Genomic DNA, 23,199 nt, shown 5'->3' with positions numbered 1-23,199 from the left:
GAGTATTGTTTCTAATTTTCCTTTTTGAACATAGCCTTTTTTTAAATGAATGGAAACTGATGTCTGAGAATTTGAGTTGATTTGAAAATCAAAATACATTAATTGAAGAGTACTATAGAAATATGATAAAAAAATCACGGAAGGAAGAATATTAGTAAAAATATTGTCAAAGAAGGTATATTTTCCGTTGCATTATCACTATTTAAATTATATATAACTTCGATACAAGTCAGTTTATCTTATAAATGAATAACAAACAAAATACAAACATAACTGAATTGCTATCAAATTAGAATACATATATCGCGAGACTTTATATTTAAGAGACTTATGTCAATGTTTTGAGAGATATTTTTTCTCTCTATTACATTCTCTTTTATTTTGTTACTTTCTCTTAATTGTTGCGCTCCTAAAAAAGAGAGAATGTGCATGTTGTCGTGCTCTCGTTATATTCAAAGTTTTTTGCTTCCTTTTTTGAATTACGCTCGATTTTAGACCAACTATGATCTAAATTTCTTGGCCAAACTTGTTTCGATTTCGTTATGCATAGCCAAAGATAAGCATGTAGAATGCGTGTACAGGAAAATAATTAAATATTATTAAAATTATTTAATGCATGTATATCTATACGTATATCTTTACGTATATCTTTACGTATATAGTCGGTAAAATTATAGATTCTCTCAAATTAAATACACATAAATTCCGATGACACTTTTATGAATTATTGTTTACTGTACTCGATTTGCCTGTCGGAAGGGAGGACGGATTTCCTCTCGCGGAAACTTTGGCTAAAGAATTTTCCATTCTGCTAATCAATTTCTTAAAGGTATTCCTCTTGGCCGCGCCGTTTCCTTCGCAGGAATCCTCGATCTCCTCGCACTCGTTTGCGCCGCTTCGTCTATTCGTCTCGATGGAATCGCTTGTTCGCGATTTTCTGTTGACAGTAAACCGATTCCACGATCTTTTATCGAAATTGATGATCGATTTCGTTGAGTCTTCGTTCGCCTCCTTTTTCTCGCTAATGTCTTTTTGTCGCGCCGTGAAATCCACCCATAGCGCTATATCATCGTATAATTCTTCATTTTCCTCAATCTTCGCAGTATCATGAATACATAAATCACTCCTCGGCGACTGATAATGTTCGATCTCTTCCCGGAAAGGATCGTTGTTCGCCTCCAGTCTCATGTTAGCATTACTCGTATTTTCCTTTCTTATCGTAGTTTTCACACCCGACTCCTGCAACGATCGCAGGTTCGTTTGCTATCAAAAGAGAATTTTAATCAAGTGCCAATCGATTAAGAAACTACCAATTAATATACATGTATATTACGAGAAGGGAAAAATAATACCTTATTTTTATAGGCATTAACATCATCGTAAAATTCTTCGATTCGATTAGGACCGTTTAGGATTGTCGATGTCGTATAAACTGGCCTAGGTGGGGGAGGACAGTTGTATTCCGACAATTCTTCCCCTTCATCCGCTAAAGATTCACGATTCGGCGTCAGATCGGACGCATCGTCGTAAGTAGACATTTCTTCCTTAGGCAAGACCGGCGGGGGACTCGATGAAGCTTTTCCTTTATATCTCTTGTCCGATTTGCCGGGCGATTCCTTTCTACTTAAAACTCTATCCAGAAAAGACTTCTTCTGCGGTGATTTGCTTGATATTTCAATTTGATCCTTTGCACGGTCTTTGGCAAATTTCTCGTTTGAAATCAAATTCTGCGTTGATAAAGAATAAAGAAAGTTATCGTTAATTTTTGAATATACTATAACTGTTCGCGATTTTTTATTAATTTCTTTCTATTTCCCTTTCAGACCCACATCATTGATAATGAATGTGCAAGTGACATGCAAGATAAAAGGCACAAAGAGCAAAGCGTCTGAAAGGGAAAATAAAGAAAATTAACAAAAAATCGACGAGCATAGAACATTTATAAGTATATGAATTTATACAACAATGGATACATGCCAATATAAATTTAAATAAAATACCTCTAATTTCACTAAAATAAATAATCGCTTTAGGAACAGCCTGTATAATAAAAGAGCATAGCGACTTACTTCCACGTCGTCGTAAAAGTCTTCGCGTTCTTCTTCGTCGACGATAGGACGATCGTGATTCTGCCGTTCGTTGTTTGCGTTAATAGCGTTGATTCGCGAAAGAACGACGATATCGTCGTACGTCTCCTCAGATAGTATCGCATCGCAAGATCTTTCCTTCCGCATCTCTTCTTCGTTATTAGTTTCCTCGGGTGCGTAAACATCATCATACGCGACGACTTCTGGCTTCTCATCGGCTCTTTGTTTCCTCGACAGTACCATATTCTGATAACGCGTTCCATTTCTCAAATCTTCGATCTTGTGATAAATATCATCGTCGTCATCGTCATCCTCGATGGCCGCTCTGTAGGAAGGTATCGTATCGTTGTCAGGAGGTAAAGAGGGTAACCTTCGCGGTATCCGGGTAGGTAAGGGAGGCGGGCTTCCGATTCTATCCCTTATTTGCTCGACCTCTTCGTCTTTATTATTTGCCAATTCGCCTTTAATCGTTGGCTTGTCAACGATCGATTCTTCTGCGTCTCGATACCGGATCGTGATCTCGTTGGAATCTATCAGGGATTCGGTGACGAGGATTCGTCGTTTTCTGCGGGTTTCCGTTTTGTTCTTCGCGTTTTTCGCGCAACCCACTTCGCAGATCTTTGTTATCCATTGGTCCATGTCCTTAGGCGTTCTCGCGATGAAACGTAATGTTTCGTTCCCCGGGCGGTACATTTCGAAAGCAGATTCGCTCTTTTGCCTATCGCGAGAACGCGATATTAAATTCGGCGCCGCTCGAGCCATGTATCCGCGAATAGGATAAATCGCGTACGGTCGATTGTGTCGTTCGCTCCGATAAACGAGCAAATGTGATCCGACGAGCGCGATCCAGCAGGCACGGCTCTCCGATAAGAACAGCTTCTTCCCTTCCTTCTTGTATAGCGGACCGCACTTGTGACACTTGCTTTTGATCTGCGCCGCCGATAGGTTCTTATAGATCCTAATTAACGTTTGGCCTTCCTCCGTTTCGTCGTCGTTTTGCTCGGCACATTCGTCCTCAGCGACAATTTCATCTTCGTTTTGGAAGGTTTCATAATTATATATATAATCCTGATGATTCTGCTTCTTAGATTCTTCCATTCCTATGTATTCCTCTGAGTCGATTTCGTTCTTCCTTAACAATAGGCTTTTCGGACCCGAGTTCATATCGAGATAAGGTTCCGGGGACCCTCGAGTCATCGTTGTAACGCTTAGAGTTTCCCTCGAGCGCGCCAACAGTTTCTCTCGCAGATTCTCCAGCGTAAGTGGAAGTTGCGCGTCGCGAAGGCATTCCAAAAATGCTATCACTTCTATCGAGACAATATTTTACAAGAATAAAAGAATTTTAAATGAATTTTCGAATAAATATACGATATGTTAAAACACAATATGTTTGTGAAATGAATAGAAGCATAAACATGTCTTACAAACATTTATTTATTTAAAGTCCTTTGTGTTGAGATACATACCGCGTAATACGTCGCTAATGTTCGCATCGATTTCCATATCGCGACAGCCGATTACTCTTGAGCAAAAATTGTGGCAATTGGAACAAGTTTGAAATTTTCCATCGAATTCCAAGAGTCTATGGTACGAACGGCAATGTGAGTATCATTTCTCCATTAGCTCCTTTTTCTAGAATATCGTAATCATATATACATATATAACATATATAAACATAGTTTGTTCGTTTGATTTTGATGGTTGGCATTCTCTTCAGTATTGAGTAACGATAGCCACATCCTTACAGGATATACCGTGAGATACGCTCGTTGCAGATAATGCTTTATCAAACATTTAAATGCTGTTCAGACTATAGCATCTCGTATTTTCGACGATAAGACAATTAATTTTGCTTAGTTTTTGCTCTGTTCTTTTCGCAAATTCACCATCGAATTTTTACTTTACAGAGATTGATGATGGTGGATCGATGAATATTCTAGTACGTTTTACGGTTCTACGGATCGCGAGAAGGGAGAATAATTTGCGACACATTTGAACGTTTAGATATTTGCGCGTTTAGAAATGCGCGAAGGATACACACACACATCCACTTTATACTGTGCTAAATACTCGGCATAATCAAGACACAGCGTCATCAAAGTTACTTTGATCGAGTTATTGCCGTCGCTCTCGAGCGAGGAATTCCTCGAGCGTCTTGGCCGATGACGCGTTGTCGAGGTTCGCCCGCGGAATTTTATTAAGCATTGTCTTGAGCATTTGTCTTCCTTTACTTGTCTGCATTCGCGAACTTTCCGGCACCGCCCCTGCGAGTCTGTCTTTATTGCTTTAGAAGGAGAACATCAAGGTTTAAATGTCTTTAAATGTCAAACTTTTAATTAGATATGTCGAAATTAGAAATTTTTCTATGAAGCGAAATTATATCCTAAGGAAACTTACGGAAAAAGAAAAAGAAAGTCACGGTACCTGCTAGAGAAATTCGAATTTCGTTGGTTCCTCGAGACCCGGGTTAATCGACGTTCGCGAAAAGATTTATGTAAAAACGTGTATCTGCCACGGATTAAAAGACGAAAGAAGAGAAAAGTCGACAAAGACGAATGTGTGCAAATGACCGACCGATCTGATATCTCGTCTTGAGCGACTAGACGTCTTGTTAGAATTTAATTAGCGCGACGTGACACATGCGAGCGGCATAAGGCGACTCCCGCCGAGACGTTCGCTCAGCCTCGTCCTCGCCCTCCTCGTTGACTCCGCGCTTCTCCTACGCCTCTTTCATGATCTGACTCATTCATCGTCTCTCCTGCCTGCCATTTCCTCAGCCTTTGTCGCGCCTTCGTGCCCTCTTGTTTGAAACGATCATCGGTTTTAATTGATCGCTTTCTGCCGACGAAATAAATAATGAGAGTGCATCCTTCTTCTGCCTTTATCTCGCTCCATCCTATATTGGATTCGTAGGATGAGAATCAAGATTAGACTATGGAAAATACTTGTATCAATCAAAAATCTATTTTTCCGTCGCAAGCAGATAGAGAGAAAAACAACACGCAATTTGTTGTATAAATCATTCTGCCACTAAATACATGCGCACACATCTCTTAAAAATGCATAATCAAAATATCTCACGTAGCGTAACGCACACTCTGTAAATGCTGGTTCATTATGAGATATCAAAGAAAAATCATTTATTGCAAAAATCTAAGTAATTTTATTTCATATACATTTCATTAATTTTTAAAAAAAAAAAGATAAATTTCGTTGATATTACCAATATTATTTATTGGATGTTTTTGGACGTATCAAAGACTCAAAGAGAGATTGCTTTTATATTTTATAAGCTTATTTTACAGCTTTCAAAATAGACTATTTCAGTATAGCCTTTCAAAAAGAATCGCGTTATATTATTTTGCAAGGCACGTTACATTTTTATCTAAAGTACGATGCGCGCGATGTACATAATTCAAATCGCTCTGCATTAAAGATAATTTACATCTTTAAATACATTAAGACATGGGTAACGAGTAATTTTTACCGATGGAAAATTATATATACGATTATTGTTCCTAGTGCATTTCCCAAGGAACTTTACCGCGAATCTTCTCCAACGGTTTGATGTAAATATCGGTCGAGATTTCCGACAATTCGGGCCACGGATCGGCTTTAGCTTGCTCCAGCTCCTCATCGACCTTCTTATACATTTCAGTTCGTATATCCTAGCATGCATGTAACGCACAGTTAAAGGACAGTTGTCATCTTGTTGCTGATAAATTTAAAATTCTAATGTAACTTTCTCTCTCTCTCTCTCTCTCTCTCTCTCTCTCTCTCTCTCTCCCTCCCTCTCTCTCTTTCAAAGTGCGATAAAAATTTCATATATCGCGTATAACGCTCTTTTCTCGACTTCTATTTTAAGCTAAATATTTGGATAATTGAGAGAGAATTACCTCAACGTCTTTCTCAGTCATAAGTCCTTTTCCTACCACTAGTTTGTTAAACAACATGATCGGATCTTGTTCGCTTTGAACAGTCTTAATTTCTTCTCTGGTACGATACGAGTATCCGGGATCGCTCATACTGTGCCCGAAGTAACGATAAGTCATCAGCTCTATCACGATTGGTCCGTTTCTGAGCGCGTAATTTTTAGCGAAACGCACGGCTTCTCGTACATCCACGATTTTCATCCCATCGGCCTATGTACAAGATATTCAGTTATATTGTATAGCATAATAAATATAGAGAGAATATATTAGATTAGATAAAATTAATAATTTAAGAGCCCAGTATACTTTAGAGGATAAAAAAAATTGATTTTTTACATTTTCCGAAAGCATGATTTTTGGAGAATATCTTCTAAATTTTATTAAAAAAATCATAAAATTGATAGAGATATTATATTGAATAGAATAGTGCACGGACCTTGAAACGAGCCTGCAAAACTTAAACGCGTTTTTCTCAAAACGTTATTTTCAAAGCTGATATGATGGATATGTTAAAAACCAATGAAAAACTTTAATTATTTTGAAATGAAAGGGAATACTTCTTTGGACATTAGCGATAATTTTGTAAATAAAATTTACAAAATCAATAACTTGAAAGTAAGGCTTTAGGAAAGACCAATGTCAGCTGTTGATGTTTCTTCTTCTAAAATTCTAAATGATGTTATACATATGAAGTAAAATCTGCGTTTTACCCTTATTCCTGGTATGATGTCTCCGCGCGTATATAGCTGCGTATTGGCGCAGGACCGATGCACGGCCGTGCCCATTCCGTATCGGTTATTCTCGCAAATGTAGATCGCGGGTAGGTTCCAGAGCTTTGCCATGTTCCAAGCTTCGAACAGCTGGCCCTGTGATGCCGCACCGTCGCCGTACAACGTGAAGGCCACGGCACCTGTACCGTTATATTTATGGGCCAAGGCCATACCGGTGCCGATCGGTACCTGATCGCGAAATATTAGGTGCTACATTCCCAACAGAGATACCAGAAGAGCCGCGAACGTGATCGTTTACCTGTCCGCCGACGATACCGTCGCCGCCGTAGAATTGTGGCGCGTACATGTGCATCGAACCGCCCTTACCCTTGGCCGCGCCCGTTTTCCGACCCATGAGTTCCGCGAGTACCGTACGCGCCGGGATGTCAAATACGACGGCAAAGCCGTGACACCTGTACGCTGTAATGACAGTATCTTTCTCGGCCAAGGCCATTCTGAGGCCCACTGCTATAGCTTCCTAGAAAAAAAATAATAAAAAAAAAAAAAAAAAAAAAAAAAACACGCAACGCATTCACACTTTCGATTTAATATCGATTCAATAGCGGATTCTTAGCTTCTTTTTTGGTCTACCTGACCGACGTATAAGTGTAAGAAACCATTGATGAGCCGCTGTCTGTACAATTCCGCGGCTTTGTTCTCCATCCGACGTATGTAGTTCATTTTCTTGAGAGCGTACGTGGCATCGCTCACATTTAAGGTCGATTTTTCGGACGGTCCTTTATCGAGTCGATACAGATCGTATTTCTGAAATAAAAGTTCAAATTAGAAAGAAAAAAAAAAAAATAGAATAAAAAATTTTGCGTAGATTGTATACCGATTCTACGACAGCTTCTTTGGTAGCATTGCAACGATGCGTTGTAAGCAAGTTGTATCGCATCTTGACGCCACAGTGATAAGGCGAGAATCCTAGCCTCGTCCATATCGAATTCATATTTGAAATATTCCTCTCTTGATTCCTCGTTGAAATTACAATTTCTTCGACGATTTTATCTAATTAAAAAGTGCTCTGATGTCAGCCTCCTCGAATCAACATTAACATGATAATACATCGATCGATTCTCCCGCGAGATATAATTGTTTTACATACTTTTGTTTATTCTTCTCTTTGCTCGAAGTTGCATTTATTATTTACTATTCATAGCGCGAATAAAAGTTGACTTTGTCATAAAAGGACTTGGCGCATCGTATTTCGAGTCTCCATTCTTTCAAAATAATCGATCGAATTTCCAATACAGATACAGACAAATATAATATTAATGAATCGCATCACCGCGATTCGATTAATCGCGAAATGATGATCGTCTCGATTTGAACGATTCTTCTGGAAGTTGGACAGATATTCGGAAAGATAGATTAGGAGAAGGAAGCATTTTGAATCATGTAGAAATGACATAATTAGATCCATTATTGATACATATGATAAAAAATCAAATTATTATAACTAGTAATTTATTCTTTCATTAATTCAAGATACTTGTTATTCGTAATTGACACGAAATGATTTTATTAGTGACACAGATAATGCTGTTAGCATAATACTGTAGCATAAAAAACTTCTCAACACAAAAATAATTTTAAAAACTGTGACTTTCAATTATATTTTTTACGTCAAATCTTAATCTTTAGTCTAGATAATATTTCTTTAGTATTTCTAAATTTTACATGCTTGTAAAATGTTTATTTAGATTCATTGAAAATTGATTATTTAAATCAAAGTAAATATAAAAACGAGAACAAAGGGATCACGATTCGGTCCAGCCATTCTTCGATTAAATTGTAAAATTAATTAACGATTATGCCAACTATTTTATCCCGAAACGCAACCGTCTATTTTATTTATTTATTTTTTAACAATTTTAATCAATCAGTAATTTTATCATAAGAAATAGTTCTGGAAATAGATTTTACACATCATTTGATCAACAAGAGAATGACTATAGATAAAAATTAATTCGATCAAAAGTAGAAATATCAGGCCATCGATATTGAACATCACTAATGGAAAGAAGAAGAAAGAAAAGATATGCACAGAGATGTCATTTATCGAACCAACAGTAAGTGTCCCAGTTACCTGCTTATGATTAAAGAATAGAGCTACAGAGCTCTTCTCTATTTTTTATTCTAGAATAAACGAGTTTTATTCTCATAAATCTCTCTTCTCTTACAAATAAAGCAAAAGCGAATAAAAAGCTACGAGATTCTAAACAAATATAGTTCGACAATCGATTCATATACAAGTTGTACGTAGATCATTAGGTAAAATCATTCTAAATCAGATATACATAAAAAACATAATAATCGATTGCGTTAATTGGATAATATAATGAGTCGCATATTGTGAGAACATAATTGCATTGAGAATATAATTTTTTAAATATTATTAAACCAAACTCTGAGCGGAATCGACCGTGAGATTGCCTTGACGTTTTGATAACGTAATTCTCTTCACGTGAAAGGGATACAATAATGACTTCTGCGTGAACGGATCCAAGCGCATTGCGCGAAATTCACGAGACCTTTCCGGACGAACGAGAAACGTCATCGCATCCCGCCACCATCGGCGCGCGTCTCGCCTTCGTGTCTCACGCACTTGTGTCGACAATAACTTCTCACCTCGCAGGATATATCGGCTGTGACGAGGACACAGTTGATCATGTTTGCTCGTAGCCCGCAACAGCGAGGAGTGCGTGGGCGCTGCTACGCGATCTATCTCGATCTGTTTGTCAAAGGGCAAATTAAACTCATTACGTTGCAAATCAGTATTATAACCCATCATGTTTTAGTGAGATCTGTACGTTCTGGTACGTAAAAAGCTGATGCTCGGCTATGCTATATCATTATCGATGATGATTCATTTTAAAAATCTCAATGACTAGTATCAATAAGAAAAAGATGTACACATACAACTCCTCAATCTCACCACCGCTTTTGTATAATTCTTTAAAAATAGCAAAAATAAAAAAAAAACTAAAGAACTTTTATATAATTGTCAACAAATTTCTTAGTATTTTTTATATTATTCTAGATAATTTTTTAATATCATAAATCATATATATATATATATATATATATATATATATATATATATATATATATATATAAATACATACTTTTGAAATAAAACTATTCCTATATAGTAGAGATAATTTATTAAAACTACTTATATATATTTTTTCAGAAATAAAATAACTCATAAAAAATATCTATCTATATACATATGTGTTAGAGACTTTTACTGATAATAAATCTGAAGTCTAAAATTTAACATTTAAAATGATGGATCAAAAAAATTCGTGAACAAAAAATTTAAAACTGTTTCAAATTTTTACAAACTTGATTATATTTTGAAGGTCGCTGATGACAAATTTGGAGTTAAAAGACACTCCTATATAGTCATTTTATCAACAGAATTTTGTTTTACAATTTTAGACATTAAATTAAAAACCTAAATATTTAGAAATCAAATACTAAAAAATAAATAAATAAAAAGCCAATTGGAATCCGGACGCGATAATTAGTGCGTGAAGTAATATAGATATTTTTATTTTACAAAATATTTTACAAATACATAATACTAAATATTTAGATCTATCAGCTTAAAAAAGTTGATTTTACAGAGAAACCCGACAAAATGATGCAACGTACCTTGGCACGCTTGAGTCCTCGGCGATTCGTTCGTGGCACTTGACACGCCACCGCCGGCGTTACCTCGGCTTTTTGCTTCAGATTTCGTTCCTTGTCCGGATCGCCGAACAATCCCTTCGATTCCGCGACTTTGATCATGAAAAGTGAATCGAACTGCATCATCTCTTTTCGTTTGATTATGGCGACGAAGCAGCCCGGATTTAACGTTCGCTTGCTAGCCTCGCCATAAATTTCATCGATACTTCCCAGTTCGAACAAATCACTGTCGGGAATCTAACAATGATTTTTACTAATATTATTTTTAACGAGTTGTAATTTTCTTACTCTCAAGATAAGAGCGATAAAAATCGTACGCATGTTTTTTAATAAATAATCTTACTCTTATGTCAGTTGTAGCTAACGCTTCATCCTCCTCCTCTTCTTCCTCTTCCTGCTTAATAGAGATCGTTTGTTCGTGTTGCATCTGCGATTGTTCCTGTCTATTAGCTTGTCTGATTATCTTCGAACCTTTTCCGCTGTCGTCTTTCGACGCAGTCTTTCTCTTTGGCTAAAAAAAAAGAAGAACACTATCTATATGAAGCGAAATATATGATATTTGAAGAGATCTTCGATCATCGCACAATAAATTAAATTAAAAGTAATTGTTAAGACTTAGCTCTTTTTATATTAGAAATAGTCTTGTTATATTTATAAGAAGACATTATTTCAGAATACATTACAGTATCACTCACAGGATGTTCGCGAATGTATTTCTCTGTAGCTATCCGATTGGCGTATTCGATAACTTGTCGAATCATTTCCGTAGTTTCAGACGGCAGAATTGTATGCACCTCGTATATCAGGAACTGTATGTTCGGCCTAGTCAATGCGTATTTGAGAGTGGCAAATTGTTCGGCGAGTAGAGCGCGGGGATGCTTCAGCTCACCCGCCAAGTCGTTAGTTAACGATTCCAATAGGTCGATGTCTCCACCGCGCGCGACAGCGAGATCGACGATGTCGCGGATGCCGGTGTAGCTGCACGGGGGAGTCGCTAGAACGACAGTCGCTCTTTCCAAATCGATGGACGCTGGTGGTGATACATATCTAACGATGAACAAGAGATAAAAGAACTCTGCGCCTTTCTATTACCTTTCGTATATTCTATTACCTATCGTGATAAAAATTCGTGATAAAAAAAGAAATATTTTTTTTCCATTACTTTTCGGAAAAAACTCGACATTGTTGCAGAGTAACACCCAGAGTCCCGAGATAAGCCTCGTAGTCGCAGCGATGATTCCCAGCGCCAAAAACCAACAGTCTTCCGGCGTCCTCGATGTCAGCCAGGAGTCCCGCCAAGTAGCCCGTATGACGGGGAGCGATCGAATGCGTGAGGATCACAGGACCGCAGAGACGCGCGACGCGTATCGCTTGCGCTAGTGTGGCCGCTCCGAGACACAACGATCTGTCCTAAATATATCTCTGCATTTATTTGTTACATTCGATATTGGTAATTCCAAGTGGAAGTTCTAGCGGCGATTATTATATTTACCAGAAAGATGAACCGATGACTGCGAACCAGATCGGACACGGCGAGTCTCTCTCGGGCTTTGTCGTGCAAATTAATCATCTTCGGGCAAATCGGATCGAAAATATAGTCGGTCTCGTTGAGCTCCGTGACTCTAATATCGTCGCAGAGTTGGAGTTTTAGCCGCAACATGTCTTTGATAAATTCATCCTTATCGGCTACTTTCATGGTGTTGATCCATCCGGAAGCAATCGCCCCTTCATCGGACCAGTTTACTCCTTCGGCGGTACGCAAGTGCATCGGAAGGAGCTCGTCTATAAATAATAAATAGGACAGATAATATGAAGAAGTATAAATATATCTGTTGGCAACACGCTTGATGTCTTGCAACCAGCCTTACTACGTTGTATGAAAGCAACAAATTTGTGCTAATTGAAAATTAGAAATAACCAAGACTTAAGGCTGAACCGCCGATACGGAGACGCGAGATGCTTGCCGCCAGATGGGTCTTTGCCGTCAAAAGAGCGTCCTCGATATTTTTTAGACCGAAAGTCTGAAAAAACATAGATAGAGCTATCGTAACTGTATGTAACACATCACTCTTCTTTATCGAAGAACCTTTGCGCTCTTTTTAGCGTGCGTTAAGAAATTGACTTTAACAAAAATATTATTTTCTAATACAAAATTATTATTTATTCATGTTTTAGAACAAAGCCTTTAAAGTAAATGTAAATGTGATTCATTTATTTTATTGGCATTGCGAGATGCATTGTGTCACAAATATCAAAACAAACAAAAGCACAAAGGATTTGGAAGATCCAGTCTACTTTAGAAGATAAAAGACATTGATTTTTTTTATATTTTCCAAAAATATGATGTTTGAAAAATATGTATATGTATCTTTGGAAAATATATCAAATTTTATTTAAAAATTTGCAAAATTGAGTTATAAGATGGAATTATAAGAAAAATGATGGACGAGCTTAGAAATGGGCCTGTAAAACTTGAAATGCCTTTTTTTTTTAAAAAATTGATTTCAAAGTTGGTGTGACAGATATTTTGAAAGTTAACAGGTCAAATAACTTCAATTCTTAAAAAAAAAAAAAAAAAAAAAATTTGGGCGATACTGAATCAGATTAGAATCTGAATTGAAATAATAAATATTTTTCTATCTTTTATAAGAAATTAATAAATTTAGCAAAATTGAAATATTTAACTTTAAAATAGCATTATTTTGTTATTTTCAATTTTCTCTAATGAAATTAGATTAGAAATTTGTTGTATCTCAGAGAAAGAGACTTACTAGAATATCTTACAGAATAAAACTAGACCAAATTTTTTTTTTTCATTTCAGATAATTACACAAGGAGTAGTATATCATTAGCGTACTGTTCAAACATCAATAAAAATATATATAAAATGCTAAAGAGATATAAATCTAATATTCTTTAAAAAAATCATTTTCATGCTGCTAGAATAGACTGGATCTTCAATGACGAGAACGGAACAAATGTGATCGCCGAGAAAAATTAATAAACCTTAAATATCCTGTTTCGAGTCTCAAGTGCGTTTCCATCACGCCGACGTGTAAATTTTCTTCCCTGCATATCGTACAGTAATAACCAGACCACCTTTTCGCGTTGTTTGAGAGCAGAATTTTCATGCCAAAATCCAGCGTCTTTAAGAGCACGATTTAATATGTTTTTGTCTGTAAAGTTTGCATTATAGCTCGGATATCTCATATATGTATATATTATACAATTATTATGAAGCTATTTGATTTCTTATAGACATATTTGCTTTCTTTCGTATGCGGGCATATCATATGAAGATGTACAACATAGAAATGATTAGAAAAAAAAAGCATTCTTCGATCTTGAATAGAAAGATTTTTATTCGAGAAGCAAGAAACTTTTTTTGTCTACGGTTATATTCAAAAACTATATCTCACATCTCAGAACGTCGTATACTAAACCAAAGACGCGTCTCATTTCAGCTTCGTTGGCATAAATCGGAGAGGGTCGCGTATTCTGGAGAACCTTGGCAGCTAGTACAATATCGTTGACACGCCAACCCGGCTCTACGCAAATCTCCGTCATCGAACCACCGGTTCCCGAGATGGTCTTTAAAGAAGCAACAATATCCTGACTTTCTGCTTTCCTTCCCTTAGGGAGATGTTCTCTCTCCCTGGGACACCATTCCCAATTCTGCAAATTCTTCCGGCTCATATGCCGTTTAGAATCCTCCGTCCTCCTCGAAAAAAAAAATTCGCGTATGATCTTCAAGCAAATTAAAATTCTTATTATATAGCAAATAGGATCACACGATGCTTTTGAACATTTTACAGGATATACGTAACCTAAGCCACTTCGGGATTGATGTTCATTTTTCAGAAATACATTCACGACTTGTCAGACGCGAATATAAAGAATCGCGGGAACATTATACATAAAATTAATTAAATATTAAATATGGATTGTATACACAATTTTCGCATATCCTTCACATTATATAAATTATATATGTATATATATATATATGTATATATATATATATATGTGTGTATATATATATATATATATATATATATATATATATATATGTATAATTGCATATAGAATTTATTATATCATTACCTTTAATTTTGGAACTACAAATTATTTACATAATTATCGGTAATAGATTAAATAAAAATCATATAATTTTATTAAGTTTATCAAAATCATATTGATAATTATAACAATTGCCAAATCAATAAAAAATTTACAGTAACTTACTTCTACATAATATATATGTAAGTACGCTTCGTAGCACAACTTTGTTCGTTGTTTATACTACTTGTTCGTATTTAAACATCTCGAATTCACTTAGATTTAGATTATTAGACAAGATTTTTCATTTGTAACGTAAAGAATAATATCGCTGATTTTTCCAAATTTATACCTTTTATCCTCGGTTTCAGCATCCTTTTCTCTTTGTAACTCGACGAGACTGTGATAAACTCGGTGACGCCACTCTTCATTGCTTGGCAATATCAACTTTTCGAATTCCTTTTCGCGCAATTCATCGCTGAGGAGATCGAAATTCGATATCTGCGTCGTAAGAAGGAGCCGAAATATCTTTGCATAGAGCGTGAATATATTAGTTTTACGTGCACCGTCATCGGAAGATCTTCCCGATTCCGATTCCGATGCCTGATCTGATGGATCGTCAATTGTCATTGCATTAAATTTCCAGGAATCGTCACGACGAGAAATAACAGTTTGAACAAACGAAATATGCGAAAGACTGTATAGCAAGAAAGATGGAAGGATACTTTAATAAGGAAAGAAAGCGACAATTTTTTTCAAAATGTCAATCAAGAGGTAAAATCGAGAGAGAACGCGTCTGAGACACGCGACTTAATCATGCACAGACCGTTCTGCGCATCACATGTACGCGATTCACACTTGTGTACGTTATCACTTTCGCTGCCGAGCCGATGAGTCAGGATCAGGATCAGGACCAGGATCAGGACGAGGACAAAAAGAACCCGGGAGCCGGGACGGAATCTCGTTCAGTGCACTCGCTGCCATATAGACGTCGACCTTCTTTGTCCTTCCTGTGGTCGGGTAGTCGTCGGGACGGAGAGTCGAGAGAAGACTGAAGACTGAAGACTGATGAAGACACCGAGGAGACTAAATTGTGTCGCGCGACATCGCGTGCTTCCGAAACGTATTCCGCGAAATTGCATCTTAGACTCTCATCAGCGACGAAGCAACTTTGGATACTTTTTAGTCAGTAAGAATAAGTTATATCTCAAGTACATTTTCTTTTGGTGTTTGCTGCTTACTCATTAGTGAGCAAACTTTTGCAACTATCAAAACCAAGTAAAATTATTATTTGACATAATGTGTCGAGATAGTGAAAAGTCGAATTTAATAAATAATCTCAAGAAATGAAGAATACATATATATTAATTGCGCTATGCAAGATCGAAGATTTGAGATATTTTTCCCATTTTTCCAATGTTAAATGTATTATATATATTTAGTACATTCTTCTCTTCTCTTTTTTAAATTCTATAATTATACAATTTAAAAGATTTAATAAATAAAATGTAACTTTCAATGTCAAATGTAGGTTTTATATAATTTATCAGCGCCGAATTAAAATTGTGCGTAAAATTAAATATTTATACATACATTATCGTAGCGTAAAGAAAGAACACGATACACAATTGAAAAATATAATATAAAAACGTCAATAACTTTTCATATTCTATATTCGATATCATGTTAATTTCATTGTATTATTAATCTCAATTTATAGAGATTAGCATAGAAAGAGATTGCAAGTGAAACGTGATTCTAGCAATCGATGTTATTACGATCGATATAAAGAGAAAGAAAAATAAAACGTGAGAAAAAAAGGAATAAAAATATATAGGATTCTAAAATTATTTCTACACTGGCGTGCATTATCGATCGATATACATCAGCTATTTACGTATATTTACTACAGTATCAGGCGATATTCATTGACAATGATCCACATCGAATTGCGTCTCGTGCACGAATGCAAAATGCACTTTCGTCGAACAAAATGAAAAACAATAGGGACAGCTGTCACGTATGTGTGATTGTGTGTTGCCCGATCGATCATCTTGGAGCTTGAAGCGACGGCGACAGGTACGATCATGTTGACACAATTCCCTAAGCAGTCAACACTCACGTTACATTCACATATTAACGTCGAACTTATTTTAGTATATTTTTTATTTCAAGTTACTTTTTATTTTATAACAATTTTTATATACTTTAATCTTTTACGATATTCTCTTTCCATCTTGTATTTGATAAATAATAATACAATTTATTATATTTTAGAGATTAATCATATATAGTTGTTCTTTCGCATATTTTGTGAGCAGAGTAGACTTGTATGTGTGGGTGTGTATATAAAATATAATATATAGTTAAAATATTTATTAATAAAAATACATATTCACAGTTTATATACAAAAACATTGATATAGAATTAAAAATTATGTGTGATAAATATTAATAAAATATAGTATATTACACATGTGTGTGTGCATATTATATATATATATATATATATATATATATATAAAGGCATATTATTTATGATTTATAATATGTATATTTTATTTTAGCTTTATCTTTTTATTTGTTCGATTAAAACAAATATAGAATTATTTACATGTATTTATATGTTAAAAGATGGAGAAAATAATATGTGGTAAAAAGCACAATTAAAAATCTACATTAAACACAATATAAATAACTCTAACGGCAGTCATATTGCAATTCTTAACATATATAATTTGTATTAAGCATAATAAGATATGGTTTATATATAAAATCCCTAAATCAAAGGCACACATACCTTTTAATTTATCCCCTTATATTTGGTGAAGAGATTATACAATACACGGAGGATAGATTTCAGATCCAAATTTACAATATCTGAAATAGAAGCAATTTAGCAATTTAAGAGATTTGAAAATCAAAAAGATATTAATCAAATCTTCCTACTATTTGTGCAGTTAGAAATGACAAACCTTCAGGACGAGCTTTGGGTTTTGGTAGTCCAATGTCTCGCATAATATCAAATGCAAATGAAACATTATGAACTTTCTGGTCAATGGTCTTTGGTGTTAAATGAAAGCTACCTAATGGGACAAAAAAGCCTTCTAAAAGACCAAGTAGCAGAGTCAGGAAGACACCATCGTGGAATTGAGTATCCAGATCAGTCACTTCCAAATGTACTTTGTTCAAGTGTTTATTTACGAATGTTACCAAAGACTATAAAAAAAATATAGAAGGTTAACAACATAATAAAATCAATATAAAGTAATTACAAAAATGCAAAAAAATAAAAAATGACAAAAATCGCAATATAAAAGGCTAATCAATAAGCTTACTTTTTTCACAACAGCCAATTTATCGGGTGCATGGTCGAAAAGAGTATCGAATGCGTCGCGTTCACAACGCATACCCAAATCGTCATACGTTGTTGTTAATTCTTCTCTCACCGTTCTGTGTATAAGCTGGCCATCCTTTTTACGTACCACAACTACTTCTGCGATAACTCTTTCTGGCAATCTAACGGGAGCGCGAAACAACCGAGCTAGACCAACTAGTAGGTGCAAAATTGCGACGATATTCTTCGAATGTATAGATTCCACGCTCCATTTATAAGGCGGATATCGTCCCAATACCCGATTAGCGGCGGACAAGACAACAGTGAGTTTTTGTTTCTGTCCTTCCTCGGATTGAGTTACTTCAGGTACATCCAGTTTCTCTCCAGTCAATTTTTCTACATTTTTTACAAATAAACAAAGATTTTCGATTGTTTTTATTCAGTTATAAAGAAACTCCTCTGGAATCTTTCTATATTTTTCATATTTTCAAACATATATTTCGTACTTATTTATATACCTAATAGTTTTTGTAGCACTTGTCCATCATAAAGATCTTCAACAATATCCTTCACAATAATTCGCTGATCAGCCAATTCGTCATTGATCCATTCGATTAAAATAGATATCAATTCTTGCAGTTTAGGATCTTCCAAAGATTTTGGTTCTATCATGGAACGTTCTTCATTCTCATCAAGAGCATACTCCTCTGGTGGCATATCAGGATTAGCAGCATATCCAGGTGAATCAATCGCATATTTTCCTTCTTCTTGAACATCTTGTACTAAAAATATCATATCCTTGTTACATAGTTTTGAAGAAAAGTTTTATTTCTTAATTTTGAATATTTAATCGAATAAAACTAAATTACAATATATCAGTTTAAGAATAGGATATGCATTAAAATGAAAAGTTTATTGCTTTAAACAAATTCAATTCGTAAAATGACACGTCTCGCTCCATATAAGGATATATGTTTCGTTGAACAGCAATGTAACGAAGTTGTGAATAAATTTCGGGTTATATATATATTCGAATATAACAAAAGCTAGACGATACCTTCCTTAATACGTTTCTTCCGTCCGAGTGTTCCGATTTTATCCCAAAAGCTCTCCTCCTTGTCCTCTTTTTTCGTGATCGGAATTCGTGGTGATTTGGGCCGAGGAGACGCCATTATTGAGAATATGAGTGTATTGAGGGGGCTCACGTCTCTCGTATGTGAGTATACTGTATAGTATAATATGCTTAGAATGTATTTCTTCCTTCCTTGGTACAGGGTAATTCATAATAAATCCTGTATTATTTTACCTTTATGCGAATTATGATCACGATAAAAAAAATTTTTCTTTTCAATTTTCGAAAAAATTTTTTTTAAGTTTAAAAGATTTGGAAAGGATAAATAATGAAATAGTCCCCTCAAACGAACATCGTATACAAGACATACAAATTAAAAAATTGATAAATTGTGCAAAATATTTATCAAAATATGTTTAATTTTATATATACTCACGCACGCGATGATTGCAGTAAAAAATATCAGCTTTAGCAACAGATGTAATATATATTGATCGAAAATCGGATAAAAATGTGCGTTTTTGTGTTCACGAACTTTCAAAGAGAGTACACTTGTTGTACACTTGTCATGAATCATTATATATCTTATGCGTGAAATTATAGTGCGGAGAACGTCATTTCTTAAAATAAAACTGTATAGTAATATATGCAAAAACTGTGTGCCATTATGAATGAATAGAGAAGAATATGAAACGAATATGAAACGTTTTTATGCAAATCTCGTAAAAATCGCGACGTGTTCCGTGTTCGCAATTATTTCCTTTTTTTTTTATAATGCACTTACGTTTGATTTATTATATTCTAAATTTTTCTCTATCCTAAATCAGCTGTTTTCTCCTAGAGACGCTATTAGCTAAACAGCTAAAACATCTAACAGTCGTAATATTTTTGTTATTTACTGAAAGTTGAACAAGGACAGAGCACACTCATAGCGCTAAAAGCGTACTCCCTGAGTGCAACCCTACTCTACGGATGCGTTCCGTTTCACGCATTGAGCGCATAGATCGCCTGAAAATCTATGGTTCACGTAACTTATATTATAGATTTCCAAACGATCTATGCGCTCTATGCATGAAACGGAACGCAACCTACTTCTACTTCTGACATTTGCCACGTGACTGCACGTGATCACGTGACAGATCGTAGAATGAGAAAGTGATTGAAAGATAACGTTTTTTTTTCCGTTTACTTATCAACATGGAATAAGAATAGCAAATCTTAAAATAGAAGAAATTCTCAGTTTAAAATAGAAAAAATCAATTCTGTATACCTGTATCGGAGAAACACACACACACACACACACACATATATATATGTCAATATAATTAAATCATATTTTCGAAATCATAAATTATATATCTATGTTTGAAATGTACTATGTACTATTCTATATCAGAGTGTCCCCCTTCCAGTTTATTCCTAAAATATATGAACTTTGAGGATATAAATAAACTAACCTGAAAAATTGATCAAGCCGAGTATAATCGAGTATTTCTCTGACATTACGAATCCAAACTTCACGGATGCAATAATTAATAATCGTTCCCGCAATAGTGAACTTGATAATCATAGCATTATATGAATTATGAGTTTCTGGTTTAATTTAGTGAAAAACGCATTTCTCAGAATGTTGCAATTATTATCGTTTGGCAAACGAAAGATATCGAATTCTTTGAACATTTATATTAAAACAAATACAGGGAGTACACTCTCTGTCGAATTAGATCCGAAATGGGATATAAAGAATTTGAAAGAAATTGTTGCGCCTCAAATGGGGATAGCGCCGGAAGACATTAAAATTATATTCGCAGGTAAAGAACTGCATAATTCAACTATAATAGAGGTGAGCTTGCTTATATATACTTATATACAATAAATAGTTTTGTACATCCATGTATCTAATTACAATATTGTAACATTACATTAGGAATGCGATTTAGGTCAACAAAGTATCTTACATGCAGTACGAACGCCCCATAAGATGCTTGCTAAAAGGAAGAATACCACAAATCTTATAGAAGAATCTGTATCTGAAACATCCGACTTGAATGATAGTGCTGGAAGCAAACCTATGAATGAGACGCTTATGGATTTACCTTTGGATGAATCGGATCAAAATTTATCCCTAGAAGGTGACAATGACATATTGATTTAATTAAATAATTTATTTAAGTAACAATTAACATAAGAGATTAATTCGTTTTCTCTATATTATCATTATTGACAGAGCAGCAAGAAAATCGAGCACATTTTTATGTATATTGTTCAGCACCGTGTAAAACTGTAACAGCGGGTAAATTAAGGGTTAAATGTGCGAGATGTGGTAGCGGTGCTGTTACTGTTGATAGAGATCCTCAATGTTGGCCAGATGTATTGCAACCAAGGAGGATAACTGTAAACTGCGAGAGTGATTTTTGTCTTGTAAGCTCAAGTATGCTTAGGGAAGAGACAGAGTCTCAAGTTTCTTATGCACATTTTTATTTTAAATGTGCAAAACATCCTAGTCTAGGAGAAAACGATGAAGCCGTACCACTTTATCTCGTGAAGCCAAATCTAAGAAATATTCCTTGTCTGGCGTGCACAGATGTCAGGTACTTGACAATACGATGAAGCGTAACAAATAATTTATAGAGTTTATTAATGCTAGTATATTACTGCTGTATAGGGAGACTGTATTAGTGTTTCCATGTGAAGCTGGACATGTAACTTGCCTTGATTGCTTTCGTGAATATTGTACGATACGTTTACATGAGCGGCGATTTGAATTTGATGAGGAATATTATACTTTATCATGTCCCGCTGGATGTCTTAATTCTTTTATTCGTGAAGTGCATCATTTTCATCTTCTTGGCATGGAACAGGTCCGTAACAATAAACTATTTTCATTTTTCAATTCGACTTTTTCCAATTTCATTATAATATATTTTATATGTTATATATAGTACGAGAGATATCAGAGATTTAGTGCGGAAGAACATGTTTTACGCGCTGGTGGTCTTTTGTGTCCAAGACCAGATTGTGGAATGGGTATTATACCACCTTCTATGATAGATGATAGAGAATGTCGCAGAATTCAGTGCATCGGTGGATGTGGTGTAAGTAATTCTCTTTATGTAGAAAACAAACTTTTTTTTTTGTAAAAATTTCTTATTTTGATTAACAATTGAATAATTGGTACTGTATCAAAAATAACACATTTCTTCCCACATGATTATAATGTCTTGTATAAATTTTATTGTTTAAATTATCCACAAATTTTATTTATAATTTCTTTATAATTTCTTAATAATTATAATATTAAATTGCTTCTTTAATTATCTCATTATTTTGAAACTGCAGTTTACTTACTTGATTATTAATTATATGGCTATCATACATATTGATGAATTGTACTCATTGATAATTAGCTTATTGTTATGTGTAATTTTTTAATTTAATCTAATAATTTTTTTCAGTATGTTTTTTGTAGAATCTGTTTACAAGGATATCATGTAGGCGAATGTGAATCACAAATGTCGGATGCATCTACAAGTGTCTTTTCTTCTAAACATTATTCAGTGGATCCTCTCAAAGCCCACCAAGTTAGTTTAAATTTGTACATCAAAAGCACAGTTTTTTTTTTTTTTTTAGAAATTAACACTTGTATTTTTTTTTAGGCTAAATGGGACGAAGCTAGTAAGAAGATAATACAAATATCTACAAAACCTTGTCCAAAATGCAGAACTCCTACTGAAAGAGACGGTATGTCCAAATTAGGAATTAACTTTGTTGAAATACATAACTGAACTTTGGATACAAATCTTATCTGATAAATTTACTCAAATGCGGCGAAATACATATAATACGTTTTTCATTGTTTTAAAAAATATATAGAGATATTCTCTAGTTTTTTTTTAGGAATATATCCCGTTAATTATTTTTCATATATTTACAAACATAAATCGTTTATTTATAGGTGGTTGCATGCATATGGTGTGCACAAGAGCAGGATGTGGTTACCATTGGTGCTGGGTGTGTCAAACGGAATGGACTAGAGAATGTATGGGCAATCATTGGTTTGGATGATATGCTGGAAAAAAAATTTATGTCAATTTAATCATAATATGTATGATAGTTTGAAAGTTATATATATGAGCAATATCATGAAAAAAAATATTCTCTTATAGGATATATTTTGCAATAAAAGTAATAAATAATATGTATAGTATTTTTTTTAATTTAAATATTGAATCGTGTTTTT

At 34.7% G+C, this 23,199-nt stretch overlaps 4 protein-coding genes across 7 annotated transcripts; 1 reads left to right on the top strand and 3 right to left on the bottom strand.

Moving 5' to 3' along the window:
• Positions 1–90: 90 nt before the first annotated feature.
• LOC126857502 (uncharacterized) lies at positions 91–4,849 on the bottom strand. Its single transcript, XM_050606969.1, has 5 exons — positions 4,512–4,849; positions 3,554–3,719; positions 2,070–3,394; positions 1,353–1,727; positions 91–1,263 (listed from the first exon to the last, which is right to left on the bottom strand). Exons 2-5 carry the CDS (start codon positions 3,588–3,590, stop codon positions 718–720), a joined length of 2,283 nt encoding a protein of 760 aa, XP_050462926.1. The 5' UTR covers positions 3,591–3,719; positions 4,512–4,849; the 3' UTR covers positions 91–717.
• Positions 4,850–5,431: 582 nt separating this feature from the next.
• On the bottom strand, positions 5,432–16,070 carry LOC126857377 (uncharacterized). Its single transcript, XM_050606741.1, has 14 exons — positions 14,903–16,070; positions 13,911–14,212; positions 13,498–13,667; positions 12,410–12,512; positions 11,984–12,273; positions 11,654–11,901; positions 11,187–11,538; positions 10,835–11,002; positions 10,456–10,728; positions 7,381–7,554; positions 7,049–7,267; positions 6,730–6,978; positions 5,984–6,229; positions 5,432–5,755 (listed from the first exon to the last, which is right to left on the bottom strand). Exons 1-14 carry the CDS (start codon positions 15,178–15,180, stop codon positions 5,606–5,608), a joined length of 3,222 nt encoding a protein of 1,073 aa, XP_050462698.1. The 5' UTR covers positions 15,181–16,070; the 3' UTR covers positions 5,432–5,605.
• Positions 16,071–16,205: 135 nt separating this feature from the next.
• On the bottom strand, positions 16,206–19,886 carry LOC126857376 (beta-parvin). 4 transcript variants are annotated; one of them, XM_050606740.1, is made up of 7 exons: positions 19,396–19,550; positions 18,945–19,112; positions 18,406–18,669; positions 17,889–18,283; positions 17,526–17,769; positions 17,351–17,430; positions 16,206–16,653 (listed from the first exon to the last, which is right to left on the bottom strand). In XM_050606740.1, exons 2-6 carry the CDS (start codon positions 19,057–19,059, stop codon positions 17,354–17,356), a joined length of 1,095 nt encoding a protein of 364 aa, XP_050462697.1. In that variant the 5' UTR covers positions 19,060–19,112; positions 19,396–19,550; the 3' UTR covers positions 16,206–16,653; positions 17,351–17,353. The 4 variants fall into 4 exon arrangements, with proteins under 4 accessions (XP_050462697.1, XP_050462694.1, XP_050462693.1 ...); XM_050606737.1 differs by lacking the exons at positions 16,206–16,653; positions 19,396–19,550 and adding an exon at positions 19,744–19,886 and having other exon boundaries at positions 16,912–17,430; XM_050606736.1 differs by lacking the exon at positions 16,206–16,653 and having other exon boundaries at positions 16,912–17,430.
• Positions 19,887–20,111: 225 nt separating this feature from the next.
• On the top strand, positions 20,112–23,157 carry LOC126857375 (E3 ubiquitin-protein ligase parkin). The gene is made up of 8 exons (XM_050606735.1): positions 20,112–20,802; positions 20,887–21,091; positions 21,187–21,550; positions 21,625–21,820; positions 21,902–22,054; positions 22,415–22,540; positions 22,616–22,700; positions 22,915–23,157. Exons 1-8 carry the CDS (start codon positions 20,545–20,547, stop codon positions 23,022–23,024), a joined length of 1,497 nt encoding a protein of 498 aa, XP_050462692.1. The 5' UTR covers positions 20,112–20,544; the 3' UTR covers positions 23,025–23,157.
• Positions 23,158–23,199: the final 42 nt, after the last annotated feature.

The sequence above is a fragment of the Cataglyphis hispanica genome, chromosome 21, assembly GCF_021464435.1.
Source record: "Cataglyphis hispanica isolate Lineage 1 chromosome 21, ULB_Chis1_1.0, whole genome shotgun sequence".
Lineage (NCBI taxonomy): Eukaryota > Metazoa > Arthropoda > Insecta > Hymenoptera > Formicidae > Cataglyphis > Cataglyphis hispanica.
This window is presented reverse-complemented; position numbering and strand designations above follow the sequence as displayed.

Bases quoted from the DNA above. Each gene is read 5' to 3' on its own strand.
- LOC126857502 (XM_050606969.1), bottom strand. From the start codon at position 3,590: ATGGAAATCGATGCGAACATTAGCGACGTATTACGCG. The intron at 3,395-3,553 runs GTATGTATCTCA...TTGTCTCGATAG, and splicing joins CATTAGCGACGTATTACGCG to AAGTGATAGCATTTTTGGAA. The intron at 1,264-1,352 runs GTATTATTTTTC...CTCTTTTGATAG, and splicing joins TTAATGCCTATAAAAATAAG to CAAACGAACCTGCGATCGTT.
- LOC126857377 (XM_050606741.1), bottom strand. From the start codon at position 15,180: ATGACAATTGACGATCCATCAGATCAGGCATCGGAATCGGAATCGGGA. The intron at 11,539-11,653 runs GTAATGGAAAAA...GTTCATCGTTAG, and splicing joins TGTCGAGTTTTTTCCGAAAA to ATATGTATCACCACCAGCGT. The intron at 5,756-5,983 runs GTAATTCTCTCT...CATGCATGCTAG, and splicing joins TGACTGAGAAAGACGTTGAG to GATATACGAACTGAAATGTA.
- LOC126857376 (XM_050606737.1), bottom strand. From the start codon at position 19,059: ATGGCGTCTCCTCGGCCCAAATCACCACGAATTCCGATCACGAAAAAA. The intron at 18,670-18,944 runs GTATCGTCTAGC...TGATATTTTTAG, and splicing joins GAAGAAACGTATTAAGGAAG to TACAAGATGTTCAAGAAGAA. The intron at 18,284-18,405 runs GTATATAAATAA...TAAAAAATGTAG, and splicing joins AGTGCTACAAAAACTATTAG to AAAAATTGACTGGAGAGAAA.
- LOC126857375 (XM_050606735.1), top strand. From the start codon at position 20,545: ATGAGTTTCTGGTTTAATTTAGTGAAAAACGCATTTCTCAGAATGTTG. The intron at 22,055-22,414 runs GTAAGTAATTCT...AATTTTTTTCAG, and splicing joins AGTGCATCGGTGGATGTGGT to TATGTTTTTTGTAGAATCTG. The intron at 22,701-22,914 runs GTATGTCCAAAT...GTTTATTTATAG, and splicing joins AACTCCTACTGAAAGAGACG to GTGGTTGCATGCATATGGTG.